Below are 19,192 nucleotides of genomic sequence, written 5' to 3'. Positions count from 1 at the left end.
CACATTATAGCCAGAAAAGAAAATCTCAATAACGAATGTAAGTGCACTGCATTGCAAGCATTATTCAATCATATGAATATTGAAAGACGGAAGTTAGTGCTCAATATAGAGTATTTCAACCAGGTATATCTTAAAAACAGAAACCTGCAGATGTCGCAACCCCTCCCAAGCACATCTTCAAAAGTGAATTATTTGAGTACAGGATCTACCAGGAGCTTTGAAAGTTTGCGTATGCACACAATGAGAAATTAAGGAACAAGTTTATAACATAGAAAATTTGTGGCAAAAACATCACCCTCACTCCCATTATTATACACTAACTTGTTTTTCTGTAGTACGAAACTTTGTAAACAGCCACACGGATCAGAGACGAAACATTCAAAATAAAACCACGGTCCAAAAATAGAAAGCAAAATACTTTCCCTCTAATTTTGTAGCGAGAAAGACGCTTAACAGAAGTCTTTCACAGTACAATAAACTTCTAGTCGGAAATATGTAACACAGGACATTCAGACAGTTAAAACCTTACAGTACACATACACCTTCACTCTATTTTACCATAGAGCAATGACTGTACCTAGTGTTCTTTGAAAAATAACTGCTACGGTCCTGAATGGAACTTTAATAAAATCACACAACCAGATTTCTATTGAATGCAACGAAGACAATAGGGACTACGAAAGACAGGACATTGGGGATCTTAGAAATACAAAATCACTTTGCCATCATCACCTTGACAAACTCCTCATAGTTGATTTGTCCATCCCCATCAACATCAGCCTCCCGAATCATCTCATCGACCTCTTCATCGGTAAGTTTTTCCCCTAAATTTGTCATGACATGGCGTAGTTCGGCAGCAGATATAAAACCATTTTGATCCTTGTCAAAGACCCGGAATGCCTCTTTAAGCTCCTCTTCGGAGTCAGTGTCCTTCATTTTCCGTGCCATCAGATTTAAAAATTCAGCGAAGTCGATCGTACCATTGCCATCTGCATCAACTTCATTTATCATATCCTGAAGCTCTGCTTCAGTTGGGTTCTGACCAAGAGAACGCATAACTGTTCCGAGCTCCTTAGTTGTGATACATCCTACAACCATACAATGAAATCAGAAAATTAAAAAGTATCACAGAAAAATACCGTCCCTACCTCATGTTAAGTAATATGGAGATTACAGTGTACCAGACATGCCAAAACACTTTCTACCAGGCACTTCACAAAGGGATACAAATGAAGAATAAAATAAAAAACTCCGTGCACTTAAAACTCCCGAAACACTGACAATAATAATATAGCAAGCAAGTGTTTTCATTACTAAAGACTAATAAATGACAATGCCGATTCTGTGAGTAATGTGAGCCATCTTATAGATATAACTTTTGATTTGACTATCACATTCGTAAATAGAAGCCCACGCATTAGGCAAGAAAAATACAATGATATAAATGTCCACATGTGACGAAAGGAACATCAATCAGTTGATAAGTAGGAGATAATTTCCACAGCTAGTCAAATTGTGATATTGCTAACAGGATTTAACTGTGTGATTTTTTAGTCAAACTCATTGACCCATATTTCATGAGTAGTGATTCAACATGAATCCATCTCTCATGAGAATAAATGGAACACTTGGCACTCATTGGATCTAGGTGATGCTCACAGGGGTGAAGCGCTGGGACTTCCAGTGATTCAACATGAAGCCATGAAAGTCCCGGAGCTTCACCCCTGTGAGCATCACCAAGATCCAATGAGTGCCAAGTGTTCCATTTATTCTCATGAGAGATAAATTCATGTTGAATCACTACTCATGAAATATGGGTCAATGAGTTTGACTCAAAAATCACACAGTTAAATCCTGATAGCAATATCACAACATCAATCAGTCGAAAACTAAAACCATTTACACTAACAAAGAATGCTCCGATAAAACTAATGCCAAATCTAAGCAATGTAAGCCAGTCAAATTCATTTATTTCTACAAATATTTCGATTTTTTATAATTATCAGTCCTGGCTCTTATATCTAGGTTGATTATTTATTTAATTGCTTTGTTTATTTTATTGGTCTAGATTGTTTCTGTGAGGCAGCATTTTCCCTTCCCAGCCATATATGAGAAAAGAGTTTCTGTGAGGCAGCATTTTCCCTTCCTAGCCATTTACAAGAAAAGAGCCGATGCCAACTTGCTCTCTATCACAAATCATTTCTGGGCAAGAGTCCACATCCATTCTTTTCACCCACAAGTTTGATCATGCATATTGGCTTTTCTGATTTTAACTAGTAGACTTGGGCATTTCAACTTTCAAAGGAAACAAATATGCTTTTTTTAGAGCAGGTTCACCTGTTGTTTAGCTTATTTTTGCTACCAATTGTTGCTCTCTTTTTTCATATAATTTGTGGAGCTGGTGGTCCCACTGTTTGCCAAAAAAAAAAAACGTGAAGACATGTTAATTTCTTTCATCAAGCAGCTGCTAATTTATAACTCCTTCCCTATTTTCATTTGCTTTAAAATAGCTGTTCCACAAAAATAAGATGGGATTATAAATTTTCTTTTTTCCCACAAATTTTATTTTGCATGAGAACACTCTCCTGCTCAAATTTAAGCAGGAAATTGAATTTAAGTGGCAGCATGGGACATGATATTATATGTGATATGCAAATTCAACAGGGTAAATGTTGAATCTAAGGCTTGGACTTCATGGTTTTCAAAAAGTACATTCCATAAGCAAACTGAATTGGTCTATCCAACTCTCCCAACTAGAGTTAAAAGCCTCCCCTGCCTAGTAAGATTTGTTGGGTAAATATCTCACAAATCTTCAATTCTTCCAACCAATTTTAGAGGATATCCCATATCCCTAGTAAAGGTGGTGGATTAAATATCTCACAAGTCTTTGATTCTCCCAACCGATTTTGATTCTCCCAACATCAATTAAGGGTGAGACTGTTCAGCTAACTAATTAGAATGGACAACAATCTGAGATACCAATTGTGTCAGTTAGCTGCCACCAATTGTTGGATAACTGGCATATGATCGTGGATTGCCAGCTTGAATATAGGAAGTGGTATGGGGTAAAGGCCAAAAATATCTTTAATTATTATAAACCAAAACTTAACTTCAGCTTCAAGAAGGGGGCGATGCTACAGAAGCTTGCTTAGCACTTGAGAATGAATCCCTGAAGGCATGACACAGGTCCTTCTGGATATGAAAACCTTTATGAGTAAAATAGGCTGCAATGTTTCAGGGTTCAGATAAATATGCTGGGTGTTCACAGCGGACTGTAATAGATAATATCAAAAAGAAATATTGTTAGAGCCTTTCAACATTTGATTTCTGTGTATGTTTAGTTGACAACAGTTCGGTGATATAAAGTTGTGATCTTGCCAGCCTGTAGAAAACAACAAAAAAAATTCTAAAAGAAAAATAAACAAATATAAGTACATATATAATAAAACTTCCATGTCAGAGACCGACAGAAAACAAGACTTCGACAATTTTTTTAAGTAGAATATTTAGCACAACATATTAAGAGGAAAATGCCAATCGATGTAAGGGCAGATCTATTTCAAAACAATCTGACAGGTATTTTGCAGGGGCAAGAAATAGCTGCAAAAACTTGTGGCACAATTAATAAATTTTTTAAGCAGCATGAACATAATATGGAAAAACCAAACAACTCCCACACTATATCATGGGGTATGTGATTACTTGACTCATTAATAAAATTTGACTGAGATACTGATGTTTTAGTGGATTAATGGAATCAATAATGAAATATACTTTCAGCCTGAATAAGTTACTAACCTAACAAACAGTCCTGATTGGTTAACCTTATCAAAGCTTTTTTGCTATATCCATTATGTTTTATATTTGAAAGGAAATAAGATTTTTCTGTTAATCATGTAAGGATAATTTACAGCAAGAATTGGAGTTGGTTTTCGAGCATGCAGGAAAGACAAAGGTGCAGGGGAGGAATGGATCGATCTCATTGGATTCAATTCTCCTCTTGAGCGGTATCATCATGTTGAAGCACTCCTTAAGCAAGAGGAACATAATAATGAATACTGAATCATTAAATCATGTAATTTAGCCTATTGTATTGAAAGAAATTGTAATCAGAGAACTGTTCTCTGAATTTTATGTGAGGACCAGAGTCCATTGGCCATTTTGCCGCATGAAATAAAGCAAGATCTGTAATTTAAATTGCAATCCAATTATCTGGACTTTTTAGTCCAGGGCTACATAAGAGGTTTTCTTAACTCCATTTTTTCCTATGCCCGCACTGAACAGAGTTTGTACTTTTAATTTTTTATCAATAAAAAAAAATGGCCTAGGCCTCTTAACCAAAAAAAAAAGATAAAGAAATATGGCAAAACCAATGGCACAATTGTTGAATTTTCGGAGTAGCATGAATAATCCAGATTATAAATAAAGAATTTTGGATAGGGGAAAATTTAGTTTTGCATGACTAACCAGCACTTAATCAAACGAATCTCCTTCACAAACACATCAAGCCCATGTTTGTACAAAAGAAAAACAAAATGCCAAGAAAAATTACTCCAGGGGAAAAGGCACATTTTTTGTGGTCTATCATGTGATATCAGAAGACCTCAAGGCTACAATGACTTTTGTAAAAATATTTGGAGATTCTTGCAAAAGATAGTTCAGGCAGAAAAACCCATAGTAGCAGCTGGTATGATGAAAGATGAGACTTGCAACAAAAGCTGACCAAAGCATGGTCCTAGCTTTGATGGCAGCGAATATATATCCACCCAGCCGTTGTTGCAGACATACTTACACTCAATCCAAAAGTGAAGAAAGACAACATTCAGTTCACCACATTGCATTTGGAGAGTGTTCCCTGTGACTAGTAGCACCATGGTTTGATGGGAGCAATTATATATCCACCCAGCCATTGTTACACATACTTACACTCAATCCAAAAGTGAAGAAAGACAACATTCAGTTCACCACATTGCAATTGGGGAGTAAACAAATCTCCTTCAGAAACTCATCAAGCCCATGTTTGTACAAAAGAAAGAAAAACAAAATGCTAAGAAAAATTACTCCTGGGGAAACAGCACATTTTTTGTGGTCTATAAAGTGATGGCAGTCAAGGCTACAATGACTTTTGTAAAACTATTTGGAGATACTTGCAAAGATAGTTCAGGCAGAAAAACCCATAGTAGCAGCTGGTATGATGAAAGAAGGGACTTGCAACAAAAACTGACCAAAGCATATAGTCCTAGCTTTGATGGCAGCGATTATATATCCACCCAGCCATTGTTGCAGACATACTAACACTCAATCCAAAAGTGAAGAAAGGCAACATTCAGTTCACCACATTGCATTTGTGGAGTGTTCCCTGTGACTAGTAGCACCATGGTTTGATTCCAAAAGGATATAAACTTGTCCATACTTTTGATGATTTCCGCCAGATAGTGTCAGACAGCTTTGAGTAAAAGGATGAGGATGAGTACTACAGGAACCTTCCAGCAACTTCAAGGAATAAACTTGTTCAGCTCTATCAAGAGCATCTCAGGATCACCCATTTAGGATTCATGAAGAGTTACCTCAGCTATGGACTGCTATGCTCATTGCTAGTGGGTCTACCCACAATTTCATTGATAAGTGCATCATAGCTAACAGGACATCTAATAACTGATGATTCCAATTTCCATATGCATCAAGGTAATGAGTATGTATGGTTTGTCAGGGAAAAGCTCCAAATCCATTATCCCAAGAATTTGAAGACAAAATAGAAAGCAACTTGTGTAAGGTTTCTGAATACCATCCCCCTTTTTGAAGCTTTTCAAACATTTGCATACAAACAAAATTGAACATAGAAGTTGCACTGAAGCAGATAAAATATAGTGTTTATTTGAAGATAGAGCTTGACATGGAGGATATTTGAGATAAGGACGATCGCAGAAACTCAGTCAAAAGATTTTTACTCTCAAAAGAAGAAATTAGAGTAAAAAAGAAACCAATGGATAAAGAATGCTTGTTAGTAAGATTTATTTTCTGTTCTGACAGTTTACAGAAATCAGAAGAAATGCAGTCAAAGGAAGTACAATACCAAATACTTTTGTTACATTATTGTTGATATATATCAAGTACCAGGCTACTTCAAGACTGATGATAACAATAAAGAACCCTACAGAATGAGTTTCAATTTTGAATTTTATGATAGTACTTAAGGCACAAAGAAACTTTCCTCTTCCTATGAGCCCATGAAGCAGCAGCTTGCATGGATTGCTTCTCATCAAGTACACAATATAGGAAGCTTTGCTGGAAATTTGATTGAGTCAAAGCAGCATTCAGATTTTGTTTCAGACTTTGCAACTATTCAATGGCTACTGAAATAAGATTGGAAATGTGTTCTTACTGCAATGAATTGCTTGAATTGGTTTACCTTGAGCAAAAAAAAAAATGTCATAGACATGGATTGGAACGTTAGAAGTTTACAACATGATACATATTCTTCAATATTTGTTGATTCTCGTTAGTTCAGCGGAAGTTTGCTGAGAGATGATCATATTTTAATGAATGCTGCATTTAAATTTGAAGTCAATTTTCAAACAGATAAAATTTTAAGTTCTTCAAGCCATCCCACAATGTGCACAACAAGTAGAAATGAAGCTTACAAGGAAAGTCTATCAAGGTTGTAAGATTTTGGGAAAATATTTAATGCATCTGCAGACAGAATTCGTGCCTCATCCTTCTTTTGGTCAGGCAAAGTACCAGTTCTTATTAGCAAATGAATCTTTCTACAAAGGTATCCTCTCTTTAGGGACCTTCAAATTTCCCACCACCTGCCCAAGTTCGTTCAGCGGCTAAAAATAAAATCCAACTAGTTTCTTTAGGATATATCAGCTTTGTTGAGGAGTTCCCATCAGGGTATCCACTGTCACAGCGCTGCCCAAGATTACTAGTTCAAGCACAGGTTAGAAGGGATGTAGCGTACTCATAATTGAAGTATGCAGTGCTTTTGTTTGTTATTTATAAAGATATAATGCGTCTGATACTCGCAATTGAAAATGCTATTATGGAGATAACTTGTTCTTTGACATATGAGCTTTGAGTTCCAGGGAGTTGAAAAAGATACTTCATTCAGTCTGATTGAGTTATTGTTGAAAAAGATGTTAGCATTAGTCATCTATACAGTTTTCATTCAGAATCAGAAAGGTTTTCATGTATTCCTGGTAGGGAGTGTTATATGACTGTTTATTTCATATTAGTGAACTCAGAAACCTTCACAGGTACAAAAATGTGTTGCAGTAGGTTTGAACTGGCCACAACACATGGTAAAAAATTTAGCCTGTGTAGACATGCTCATGGTGCCAAGTTAAACAGAACATCAGCAGTTGAAACATTACCTGCAATGGCTGCTGGTAATCTCCAAATATATGTTTGTCTCTTACTTGGTAAATGTACAGCTTGATGGTGGTCAGAATTCATTCTAACACAAATACAAAGATGTTGCTCACAAGAGTGGTCAAGAAACAGTAAATCAGATGAAAGTATTCAATAACCAGGAGATTTTGAGGATTTTGATTTGAGTTCAATCCCACTATTTGTCAATGGGTATATTTTACATAACATTGCCAACTGGAAATTGAAGGGAAAGTAACTAAGACTAACCTGCCTATACTTACCTATGGGACAAAACCACAATTCATTTAGATGGTCAGTATCAGCTTAGCGAAGGAAGAATTACAACTGGAAGCATTGCATCTAAGAAAAGCTAGGCATTTCAATAGATTCAAGGTTCTTCTGTGCAAAGGGTTGGGTTTTCCATGGTGGAAGAATTTGGTGTTCCCAATAATAGAAAATGTGTATTGGTTCTCAATTTCATTGTTAACCAGGACTCCGATAAAAAAATAATACTCAGCCCACTGAAGAACCTATCTGCAGAGGATACTAATTGGGAGAGGCCAATGATATTTGAACATACGCCTCTGCAATGCTTGTGGGCCAGCAATTCCAGGAAGGGCAGATTTGTGATCTCCCCTTTTTAGCCACAACAATTTGTACTCTATCAGCAGTTAGGTCAGACTAAATTTTCAGTTTGAATTGTGAACACTTAAGAAGAGGGGGATTGACTGTTCAATTAGGAAGTGGCTGTGTCTTTGTGTCTTCCAGTTAAGCAGCAGCTCGGCCAAACTGTTGGATGAATGGTCAGTTAGCTGATTGTAAATGATTGTCAATCGCTAGTTTAAGAGAGAAAAGAAATCATTAGAGAAGAAAAGATATTGTGTTTGAAAAGCACCAAACAAAACTCAACTTCAGCTTCAGCAAGGTGACACTGCTACAGGAGATCGCTTCATGCTTGAGGACAGAACCCTGAAGGCATAAATCTGGTACTCATAAATCTGGAAATAAAAACCTTTAGGAGTCATACATGTTGCAGAATGATAGCAGTCAGGAGAGATGCATGGTGCAGGACAATATCACAATCGCAAAGAATCCAGCAACAGTAAGGCAATCAATTTGCTTACCACAATGTGATAGGGGAGCTTAAGAGTTCAGATATGCATGCTGTGCATTCCAGAGAGTTGTATGAGATCAGGTTCTTGCTTTTAAATGCATTGTATAAGATCAGCTTCTTTCTTCTAAATGCATGTGCTTATAAGAAAAAAAACAATTGTTAAAACCTGGGATTGATTTCAGTATGTATTTAGTTTAGGTAACTGCATATTTACATACTGGAAAAGGACGCGGAAGAGGGTCTGACAAGTGTATTTTGCTCAATCCCTCTGGTATCCGTGTACCTACTCGAACCAAATTCAGGACCATTATAGAATATCATATCCATCTTAAACAAATGCTCATATACTATCTAAAAATCCTAAAGCTGTGGAAAAGTCTGAGCATATCTTATTCACCAGAATCAAATAATCATATAAGGTTTAAAATTCTAAAACAATGCAAAGTACAAGAGTGAGTCGTGACAATTTGGTGCAGGAGCACCTAGGGGTAAACATGAAACCCTGATTCATTTTTTATTTGTAAATGATCTAACCAACCATTGAGGAAATAAGGACTAGGAATAAAGTCCCAAGGTAAGTTTAGGAGGTTTGAATAGGTAGGATTTGGAATGTGAGTCAAATTTTGTCAATTAGGTCCCAATAGGCAAAAATTGGTTGGAAATTGTTCAAATAGGTCAAATGTAGAAAAAGGCCCAAAAGGGGGCAAAATGTGTCCAAAAGTGGTCCTTAGGTGTCTTAGATCCATTTGATTAGGTTTGAGAACAAACTGGTCAAGTTTGAGGGCTCCACTTGCAAAATTGCAAAAGTTGTCAAAAAGTTGCTCATTGACAACTTTGCAATTTTTGCAAAATTGCATAGCAACTTTTTGTGCAGTTTTGGAAAGGTGACATGGGCAGTTATGGTTTGAACCTAGGGACAAGGTGGTTAGGGGAAAACTATAAGAACACCTTACAACTCACTTTCAAGGGTTGGTCTGACATTTGTATGGACAACACCTATAAGAGAAGGGTTTTTGTGAACAGGAACGTACTTTTGAAGGATTGAGTAAAGAAGTTGGATTGAAAAGCTTACTGTTTTTAATGGAATAGTTGCTTGATTCCATGTGTTGATTCTGTGCATACTTGTTTTGGTCTCAATCATTCATTTGATAGGGTTTAGAAAATTAGTTAGATTTTGTTTTCCTGCTGTCCAGTTTTGCATCACCAGCACTAAAATGGCTATGGCTTGAACTTGCATGGTCAAAAGACCGTGGCCTTTGCAAATCAAGCAATAGCCTTTGTAAATAATGTAAAATAGTGTTTTTGGGGTATGTGGAAGTGAAATGGCTATTTTTACAAGCGAGCCCTAGGCAAGCAAGGAAGGCTTGGCAAGGTGCAATTAAGGCTTATAATGGAGATTGGAAGAGAATAGAGGATTGGCACGTGACAATCTTGCTCAGGCAATGAAGGAGTAATGTACTAGGAGTCCATAACTCAAAGGAGGAGGTTGGGTGTGGAGTTTGGAGTCATTTGTAGAAGTTTCATTGTCCGTTGCCTTTAAAATTTGTAGAAGTTTCATTGTCCATTGCCTTTGAAACCCTTAAAATGAGGGTTTCCTGAAGCCATACTATACGGTCAATACAAAGGCCTAAGACCTGAAAAATCTTCAAGTTTAGGGAATCAAAGTTCTGAAGACACCAAGTGGCCTTGTTAAGAGTTTTTGGGAGTTATAGCTTGTTCCTTGTTTTTAGGAGGGCTAATAGGGGCTCCTAGGGCTACAAGGCTAAACAGGGTTATTTGGAGTTATGGGTGCGTGAAACTCAAAAGAATGTTGCAGAATGGTAGGAAATGTGTCATGAAACCCATAAGGGTGGTCCAAACTTGATTTTGGCCCTTTTGGTGTATTTGGTGAAGTTTTGGCACTCTAGGCCAAAAAGTGCATAGTTGGGGAACTGAAGGTAGGGGATGGAAACTTGAATTGTTGGGTGAGTTTCTTGGTGAAAGGGGATTGGGAAGGAGTCCCCTAGGTTGGGTTTGGGTTAGTAACCCTAAGTAGGCTAGGAGTAGCCTAGGAAGAGCAAGAAAGCTCAATAGAGAAGAAGCTCCCCATCACAATTCAAATGCTTACACAATACACCTCATCAGCTTTTATTTTTTAAGAAACATAAAATGCAAACAAAGAAAGAGAGAATATAGCCACATAAAATGGACCAAGCAGTCGCATATCTTAGGATAAGAGAATTTTCAAAACATTCACAGACACACAGAAATATTAGAAAGACGCAACTGTAACAGTAACACATAAATTTTAAACTAACTTAAGACAAAACTCAACTGGCTTACAAAGTACTTTCAATCCAGATAGAACAATGAGATGTATCATGTAAGTTATTTAATCCATGAATGTCCAAGAACCCAAAGAATTAAGGACGAGTGAATATATCTTGAATAGTATATTTATTCATTACTTTTCAACAACTATAGCAAAAGAAGGAACAATGAAGGCCCAATACGACACCTAGAAGTTTGTTTCCCCTATTAATCATTGACCTAAAAAAACACTTTGGCTGACATTCCTAAATAATAAAATAACATTTTATGCATTGTGAGTAGCAAGCAGAATACAGTAATTTGAACAGAGAAACAGACAACCTTGATGTGAAAAGATCCTGTAGTAAGTACTAGCAAAGACAGAAATATATTACACGAGCACATGGGAATCAGTACATATCCTCAAAGTAACCTGGGCACAATGCCAATGACTCAATGATTACTACATCGCATATTTGAACAGTGGCCAAGGAAAACCTCAGGCCACAAAAAACATAAGTGTACTATTAAAAAATTGAGGACTATATTAATTTTTATATAATTGAGGATTACAATATAATCAGAGAAAATATTTTCCATACTTGGTCATTAAGCTTATCCTAAAACATTCTGCAGAACCATGTTGCATAGTGACCAGAGAAAAGTCTGACCAGAAAAAACATTTACTGTACAACTCATAAATCTAGAAATATTTTAATTATAAATTCTTGAGAATTACAAAGTCATCAGAAAGAGTAATTTCCATACATGGTCATTGATCTTATACCAAAACATTGTGCAGGAAGAGAAAAAATTAGAAGATGTCAATGCCTAAGTAATCTTTCTTTTGTAAAGAGGGTTTGTACGGCCTTCAAACAACACTCCAATCTGTTGTTTTTTATCTTTTATTTATAGCTCAGGACCACATACCAAGAACAGCTCTAACCTTGAAAAAGAAAATGAGTATAATATAACCAAGTAATCCCAAATCAAATTAATTCACTTTTACTTTAAGTTACGATAACAATAGTTCCAAAGTTTAAATTTGTTACACTGAACTGCAAAGGAAGTTTATTGATTATACCTTCAAGTTTTTAACCAAACAATTTTGGTGGTACTGTCAATCGGACCAGACATTCAATTTCCATTGAATTTTGTATCCTTGTGAAGTACAATGTCAAATCCTGCAGTTCTATGTTGATATATAGGTCAATGCAATAACTAGATTAAATCTTTGATTAAAATAGCGAGGCCTCAAGCAAATTAGCCTGAACATTTTTACAGTATTTCTACAGGACAGGCTAATTTGCTAAAGAGCTACGGCTTTTGCAGAAAAAGCTTGTTCTTATAATTTATGTTTCACCTAATAAGCACAAAATAAAGGCAACCTAAGTCGCGATTGGCATTAACAATAGATGCAGTTCATCTTCAACTAGTAAAGTATATGGATAGATGCACGAGCACCGCAATAAGCACTCAATTAAACTAGCTGGAAGCTAGCCTCAGATCCTTGGGTAAATAGTCAGGCGGCGTTAGACTTACTGAGAAGAATTGCCAAACAATTCCAATATAATGTGAAAAAAACAGCACAAAATGCACAAGGTTCCTTTCGAATCCCCATTAGCTGGATTGGAAAACAAATCCTCAGATAAAAGGAGTTAAAAAACCTAGCACGATATAAGCCTGTCAAACATAACAGTCATGAGTCCCCTGCAAATTCATATAAGGCTCAAATGCTTTCAGAGAGACATAGAGAGTTGAAGGCCTCAAGATTTCGAAGGGCGAGATTAAAGATCGGAATATTTCTAAAAGATTATGAAATTCATCCTAATCAAACTATGCGACATAATGCTGTTGACTTTGTAAGGTCGGCTTTGGTTATGGCCTATTCCATGAACACAATCTTAGATAAAGGAAAAGTTTGTAAATTTGCCGTAACTTCAACTCTTAACACAATAAATGGTAAAAATCTCTAGACAATGTTTTAAACAAGTCATAAAGAAACACTTAGCCATAGAGTTTTACACGTAGAAGGATTCTGATTACAAACAGTGGTTTTTGTCTACATCGACCTAAGATTCAGATACACTTTATTGATCTATTCTCGGGATGATAAAATGATTACAGAAATACACTAAGCCCAGAAAAAGACTGAACGAAATGCCCAAAGGGAATACACAGAAATCCTTGACATCCTGATTGTTTTATTAGACATACCGTGCAATGCTTATCTGACTACGGATCAAAAATGTGATCCGATAACTTCGTATCCACAAAACGATACCCGGTTTTTAACCATAAGTTTTGAAGTCAGTTTTGTAAACTCTGATAAGATTTGAAGTCAGTTTTGTAAACTCTGAAAACCCCATGTTCCTGATGCGTATGTTTATTTTCAACTCAACAAGTTATCACAAACTTAAAACTTTCGGTGGAACAAATCAAACAGGCTTTCATGAGAATCAGTTGATGGCATCCAATCTATACACAGATCAAAACAAACACATGAATCGAAAACTTTGACAAACTTATAAACAGGGTAAAAGATAGTCGAATTGAACGATTCTAACCATCTCCGTCCTTGTCAAATAAACTGAAAGCCTCCTTGAACTCGGAGATCTGCTCTTCTGTAAGCTGCTCGACCATTTTTGCTCAGGCGAAGAAGATGCGAAGCCACAAAGAGTCCCTCGGTTGTACAGTGAGCCAAATGCGTGGAAAGCAAGCGAGCGGGAGTTGTTGATGATGATGAGGAATGATAAACGGGAAGGAGGTCGCCTGGTCAATGGGAGCACACTCTCTTAAATAACAATGGTAAAGTCTAAAGTTGGAGAGATTTCGTACGCTTTGTGCGGTTTGGGAGCGATGATAATGATAACGTTCGAAGTACAATTTAATTGCGTTGTAAATTTTCCTTCTCCCCGTCAAATTCCTCTTTTCGTTACGCGCTTTGGGACGCGTTTTCCGCGGAAAGCGCAGATGGATGACAATTTATACGTGTCACCTTGGTACCTACCTGTCTAGGGGAGTGGACCTATTATTTGAACACTCTAGCTTTGCACTTATCAAAACTTTATGTAAAAATTTCAAATTGCTCGTAGTGTTTTCACAACAGCTTACCTGGTGAGTCACCTACTTATAACTAAAGTTTCAAGTCTACGCCATGTGTTATGATGCCATATCAATATACTTTTTGCCAAGTTGTCCAAAACAACCCAAAAAAAAGGTGAGACCAATAGTAGTACATAAAAGGTACCCATAGTTTAATAGCTAATGTGGCATCACATCATTGATTAATTTTTATAATTAAAGATACATTTTATTCAATTTTGAGTAGTTAGCATTGTACTAACAACTTTAAAGTGACAAGCATTGATACAATGTTGTCAAAAAAAAATTGGGCATTAAGTCAATAAGTGAAGATATCAAGTGAACAATTTCTATCACAACTATTGGAACACGTTCAAGTACTTAGTCCTCTCCTCTAGTGTGTTTTTTGTAGCTTCCTTTACCTCTAGATTTGTAAATTATGAGAAAGGAAATCAAAGCTACGTAAGTCTATGTCTCTCGGATGTATAAAATAGTTTTCTGAAGAGACCCTCTCAAGCTTTAAAATAATGCAAAATACGAGATAATTATGTGTAATGGGTAAGTTGAAAAGTGTTACAAGGTTAATTAAGGAGAAAATTGGTCTATTATTTATATATTTTTGAATAATATATTTAAGGTCAAAAGGCATATCATTTATTAAATGATTTTTTAATATAATAAAGGTCTTAATAGATAAGTGATTTCTTAAAATTGACTATGCATCTAAGTCGTGACTGAAACAAAAGATTTTGTTTCAACAAGAGAATTAGAAATTATTACCAACAAGTACATGTTATGTTTGTTATAGGAAGAGAGAGTATATATAGAGGGTATGTTTCCATGTTCCTTTTTATAAAGTACTAATCTATACCTATAAATAGAATCTATATTTTTATGTCCATAAGAACAATAAAATTTGAATTGCATTCCTTCAAATAAAGCGATAGAGCAACAAATATATAAAGAGGTGTAGAAAGAGGGGAGGAGATAGATATGCACAAAGAGGTATATGAAGAAGAGAAGTAGATATACATATTTAAAAGGCACGATAGAGAGGGGGATGAGGAGTTAGAGAAAGGGGGAGATAAAGAGATGTAGGAAGAGAAATAGAGAGAGAGAGAGAGAGAGATAATATAGGACAGGAAGAGGGAGACCAAGAGGTATTGGATGGAGGTAGAAAAGATGAGGGAGAGAAGGAGAGGAAAAGAGAATAAAGGAGAGATTTAAAGATATATAGGAAGAGAATGGTAGAGAGTGGTAGGGATATAGAGATATATAGCGGGCAGGCAAGGAGTAAGGGAGAGTGATAGGTAAGAGGAGGTAAAGAGTAAGGAAGTGTATATATATATATATATATAAGAGAATGGTAGAGAGTGGTAGGGATATAGAGATATATAGCAGGCAAGCAGGGAGTAAGGGAGAGTGATAGGTAAGAGGAGGTAAAGAGTAAGGAAGATATTGTTTAATCACATCTACCTAAACCCTAATATATTTATCTTCCTGAAATGTCCCCTTTGTGATTTTATATGATATTTAAAGTCTCTAATCAGATTTTTAAAATCAAATAACCAATATTTCATAGATTCGCCAATTTCTCAAATAAACCCAAATCGAGTATGCTCGAAATAGTGCCATAAACTTCACAGCTTCACATATTATTAATAAATCTGAAAGTGGACATTTTTACAGAAATTTCACCAGCATAACAGCCCACAAAATGAAATTTCCAAACCTGTATAGAGTTTACAAAATAACTCCCAAATGGAGGACAAAAACAATGCTCATCGAGCTCTCGAAAATAACACCAAATAGCTCAAAAACACCACAAAAATACTAATAATCTATTACAGAAGTATAACCACAACCGAATACATATATTCAGCTCTATTTTAACATCTAAATATTTGAAATACAGCAGCAACTCAAACTGATATGAAATACTCAACCGAAAACACCACTCTTACAAAAAACACACCCGAAAACTCACAAATCTGCATTGTTCAACACAAGGGCAAACTCTGCATGAGCTTGCACATGGAAAGGCTTTAAACTCTCGTCCTTAGCCTTCCTAGAAACCTACAAACTCTTTTCCTTGGGTCTCCTTCTCCACAGGTTTGGTAGCCTCTGAAGAACAACAAAGCAATGAGCAAAATCAAATTCTAGAATGAGCCCAAAATGCCTCCAAATCCCTTAAAAGAGGGCATAACCCTAACTCACGTCTAAGAGGGGTTAATAAAACATATTTTAATAATAATTTTTATTTATTAGTCCATTGGTTTCCAAAGATTAGCCCCTTTTTTCGAAACTTCACCTTTTGAGCCTGCCTACCTTAGCAAAGATTTTTTTTTTAAATTATTTGAAAAGGGGACATGACAAGTCCTCCCCTCCCAAATATTGCTTGTCCTCAAGCAATGAAGGTTGGAATGCTCAAGAATATGTGCTCCTTCCCAAGTTGCATCCTCTAGTGGTAATCCTTTCCATTTGACCAAATGCTCTATGATGCTCCTATTTCTCAATCTTTTCTCTCTTGTATCCAAACTCTCTTCTGGTATCAAAACTAATTTCCCTTCATCATTAAGAGTTGGTAATTCTGTAGATACTATGGTTTGTTGGCCTAGAACCTTCTTTAGGCAAGATACATGGAAAACATTATGTATTTTGTTGTTTGGTGGGAGCTCCAATTCATAAGCTACCTCTCCTACCTTCTTGATGATCTTATAAGGCCCATAGAACCTTGGCTTGAGTTTCTCTGCCCAACTCCTCTTCAAGGTACTTTGCTTATATGGCTACAACCTGACAAATACCAAATCTCCCAACTCAAAAGATCTTTCAGTCCTTTTCCTATTAGCATACAACTTCTGTTGGTTCTGTGCATATTGTAGATTATCCTTGAGGGACCTTATTATGTCTTGCCTTTGCTTGACGAAATCACTTGTTGTAGGTACTCTGCTATCTGAAAGTACTAGATCAACAAAGGAAAGGGCATCATAACCATAAAGAGCATGAAAAGGAGGCATACCAATAGACATGTGATGAGATGTATTGTAACAATACTCCCCTAGGTGCAACCATTTCACCCAAGCATGTTGTTGATTTGAAACATAGTTTCTCAAATATCTCTCTATCCATTTATTAACTATCTTTGTTTGTCCATCTATTTGAGGGTGATAGCTAGTATTGGGAGTGAGTTCAGTTCCTGCCAAATGAAAGAGTTCCTTCCAAAAAGAGCTGAGGAATCTACTGTCCCGGCCACTGACAATGTTTCTAGGCAAGCCATGTAATCTAAAAAAAAATTTGAAAAACAATTCGACCACTTGTGATGCCTTGAAATCAAATGTGATAGGAAAGAAATGTGCATACTTAGTTAGTCTATCTACCACCACATATATGCAATCCTTACCTTGAACCTTGGGCAACCCAGTGATGAAGTCTATGGAAATACTTTCCCATTTTTGTTCAGGAATAGGAAGTGGCTGCAACAACTCTGCAAGAAAATTTTGCTCACTCTTGCTTTGTTGGCATACCATACATGCCTTAATGTGTTTAAGGACATCCTCCTTCATACCCTTCCATGAAAATCGCTCTTGAATTTGCATGTATGTCTTGAAGTATCCTTGATGACTAGCCAAAGGTGTGTCATGAAAGGCCCTCAATATCCTTCCTTAGTTTTTTATCCTGGCACTAAGAAGATCCTATTCTTGTAATAAATCAATTCATTAACAACCTTGTACCTGTTATCATCCACTAAATTATCCAAAATCTTGGTGGCAAAGGAATCTTTAGCATACTCTGAAATTATGGAGACTTTCCAATCAGCAAATATAGATGTTAAGGAACACAGAGTGGGTTTTCTTGAGAGACCATCAACAACCACATTATTCTTTCCTTTCATGTATTCAATATCAAAATCATAAGCTTGCAATTTGCTTACCCATTTTTGTTGACGATCATTCAAATTCTTTTGGTTCAAGAAGAACCTAAGGCTATTATGGTCTGTCTTTACAATGAATCTCCCACATACCAAATATTGTCTAAACTTATGAAGTGCATGCATGATTGCTAACATTTCCTTATCATAGATAGAGTAACCTTTCTCTAATTGATTTAATTTTCTACTCTCAAATGCTATTGGATGTCCCCTTTGAGTTAGGACAGCCCCTATACCTTCTCCAGAAGCATCACATTCAACAACAAAAGGTAAAGAGAAATCTGAAATTCCAAGCACAAGGCATGAACTCATTACCTCCTTAAGCTTATCAAATTTTTTTTGTGCCTCTTCTGTCCAAACAAAAGCTCCTTTCTTTGTCAAATTAGTCAAGGGAGCAGCAAGCTGAGAAAATCCCTTGGCAAATCTCCTATAGTAGCTACACAACCCGAAAAAACCTCTCAACTGTGTAAGATTAGTGGGTAGAGGCCAATCCAAAATTGTCTAAATTTTTTGTTGATAAACCTGTTGATGCAGGCAAGGGATAAATAACTAGGCCAAAGGCACACCCAACTATCCAAACCACCCTACAAGAGTTAACACAACGGAAGCAAACACGAGGAACAACACCAAGGAAAGAGAGAACAAGGATATATTTATTGATTCATCAAATATTCAGCATACATGTCCAGCTGTAAGGCCTTCTGGGTTACGACCAATTACAAATGTACAACTTCCAGATCTCCAAATCAACTTTTTAAATCCACATATCTCTTTTCTTTTGAACTCTCCCACAAAAAATCTGCCCTAACCCTAAAACTAAACACCCTACTTATACTTGCCAAAATGGCTTACGAATAATTCTAGAACATAGAGAAACCACAAGTCGGCCCTCATCAAATATAATTAACTATACCAAAATTAAATGTGAGTAAAGCCGACCAAATTAGAACTAGGCAGAATGAACTAATGTGTAGGATTACAAAGAAACCCAAGATGCTCATGCATTAGACAACCAGGGTTGGAAAAAAAATGATTCTCCTAAATCATGCAAGTGTCACACCTTGAGTTGAATCCAACTTAGACTGAGAAATCCATGTAGCATCTTCAACTGGTCTATTCTTCCACTTCACCAAATATTCATAGTAATATTTTCCTCCTGTGCTCTTACCAACTCTTTGATCCAATATCTGTTCAACCTCTTCAATTTGCTTCTTAGGATAATCATTAGGTACAACAATTTCATCCTCTGACTCATGATACTTATACAAATCAGCAATATTGAATATAGGAGATATATCCATGTCATCAGATAACTCAACTTCATAAGCATTACCACTATCAAACTTCTTCAAGATCTTATAAGGTCCAAATTTCTTCATCTTCAGCTTACTGTATGTTCTAGCTGG

General features: G+C 36.3%; 1 protein-coding gene and 1 long non-coding RNA gene across 2 annotated transcripts; both read right to left on the bottom strand.

Annotated features, from left to right (window-relative positions):
* Positions 1–403: 403 nt before the first annotated feature.
* LOC149530284 (calmodulin) lies at positions 404–13,544 on the bottom strand. Its single transcript, XM_089811379.1, has 2 exons — positions 13,342–13,544; positions 404–1,088 (listed from the first exon to the last, which is right to left on the bottom strand). Exons 1-2 carry the CDS (start codon positions 13,415–13,417, stop codon positions 715–717), a joined length of 450 nt encoding a protein of 149 aa, XP_089667505.1. The 5' UTR covers positions 13,418–13,544; the 3' UTR covers positions 404–714.
* On the bottom strand, positions 2,532–13,321 carry LOC149530285 (uncharacterized). The gene is made up of 2 exons (XR_016359150.1): positions 8,704–13,321; positions 2,532–8,622 (listed from the first exon to the last, which is right to left on the bottom strand). It is a non-coding gene; the product is annotated as an uncharacterized LOC149530285 (long non-coding RNA).
* Positions 13,545–19,192: the final 5,648 nt, after the last annotated feature.

This window comes from Cupressus sempervirens, chromosome 11 (genome assembly GCF_028749045.1).
Source record: "Cupressus sempervirens isolate cs-2001-9-10 chromosome 11, ASM2874904v1, whole genome shotgun sequence".
NCBI classification, from domain to species: domain Eukaryota; kingdom Viridiplantae; phylum Streptophyta; class Pinopsida; order Cupressales; family Cupressaceae; genus Cupressus; species Cupressus sempervirens.
The sequence above is the reverse complement of the archived record's forward strand: the minus strand, read 5'-3'. Positions and strand labels throughout refer to the sequence as shown.

Bases quoted from the DNA above. Each gene is read 5' to 3' on its own strand.
- LOC149530284 (XM_089811379.1), bottom strand. From the start codon at position 13,417: ATGGTCGAGCAGCTTACAGAAGAGCAGATCTCCGAGTTCAAGGAGGCT. The intron at 1,089-13,341 runs GTTAGAATCGTT...GTATGGTTGTAG, and splicing joins ATTTGACAAGGACGGAGATG to GATGTATCACAACTAAGGAG.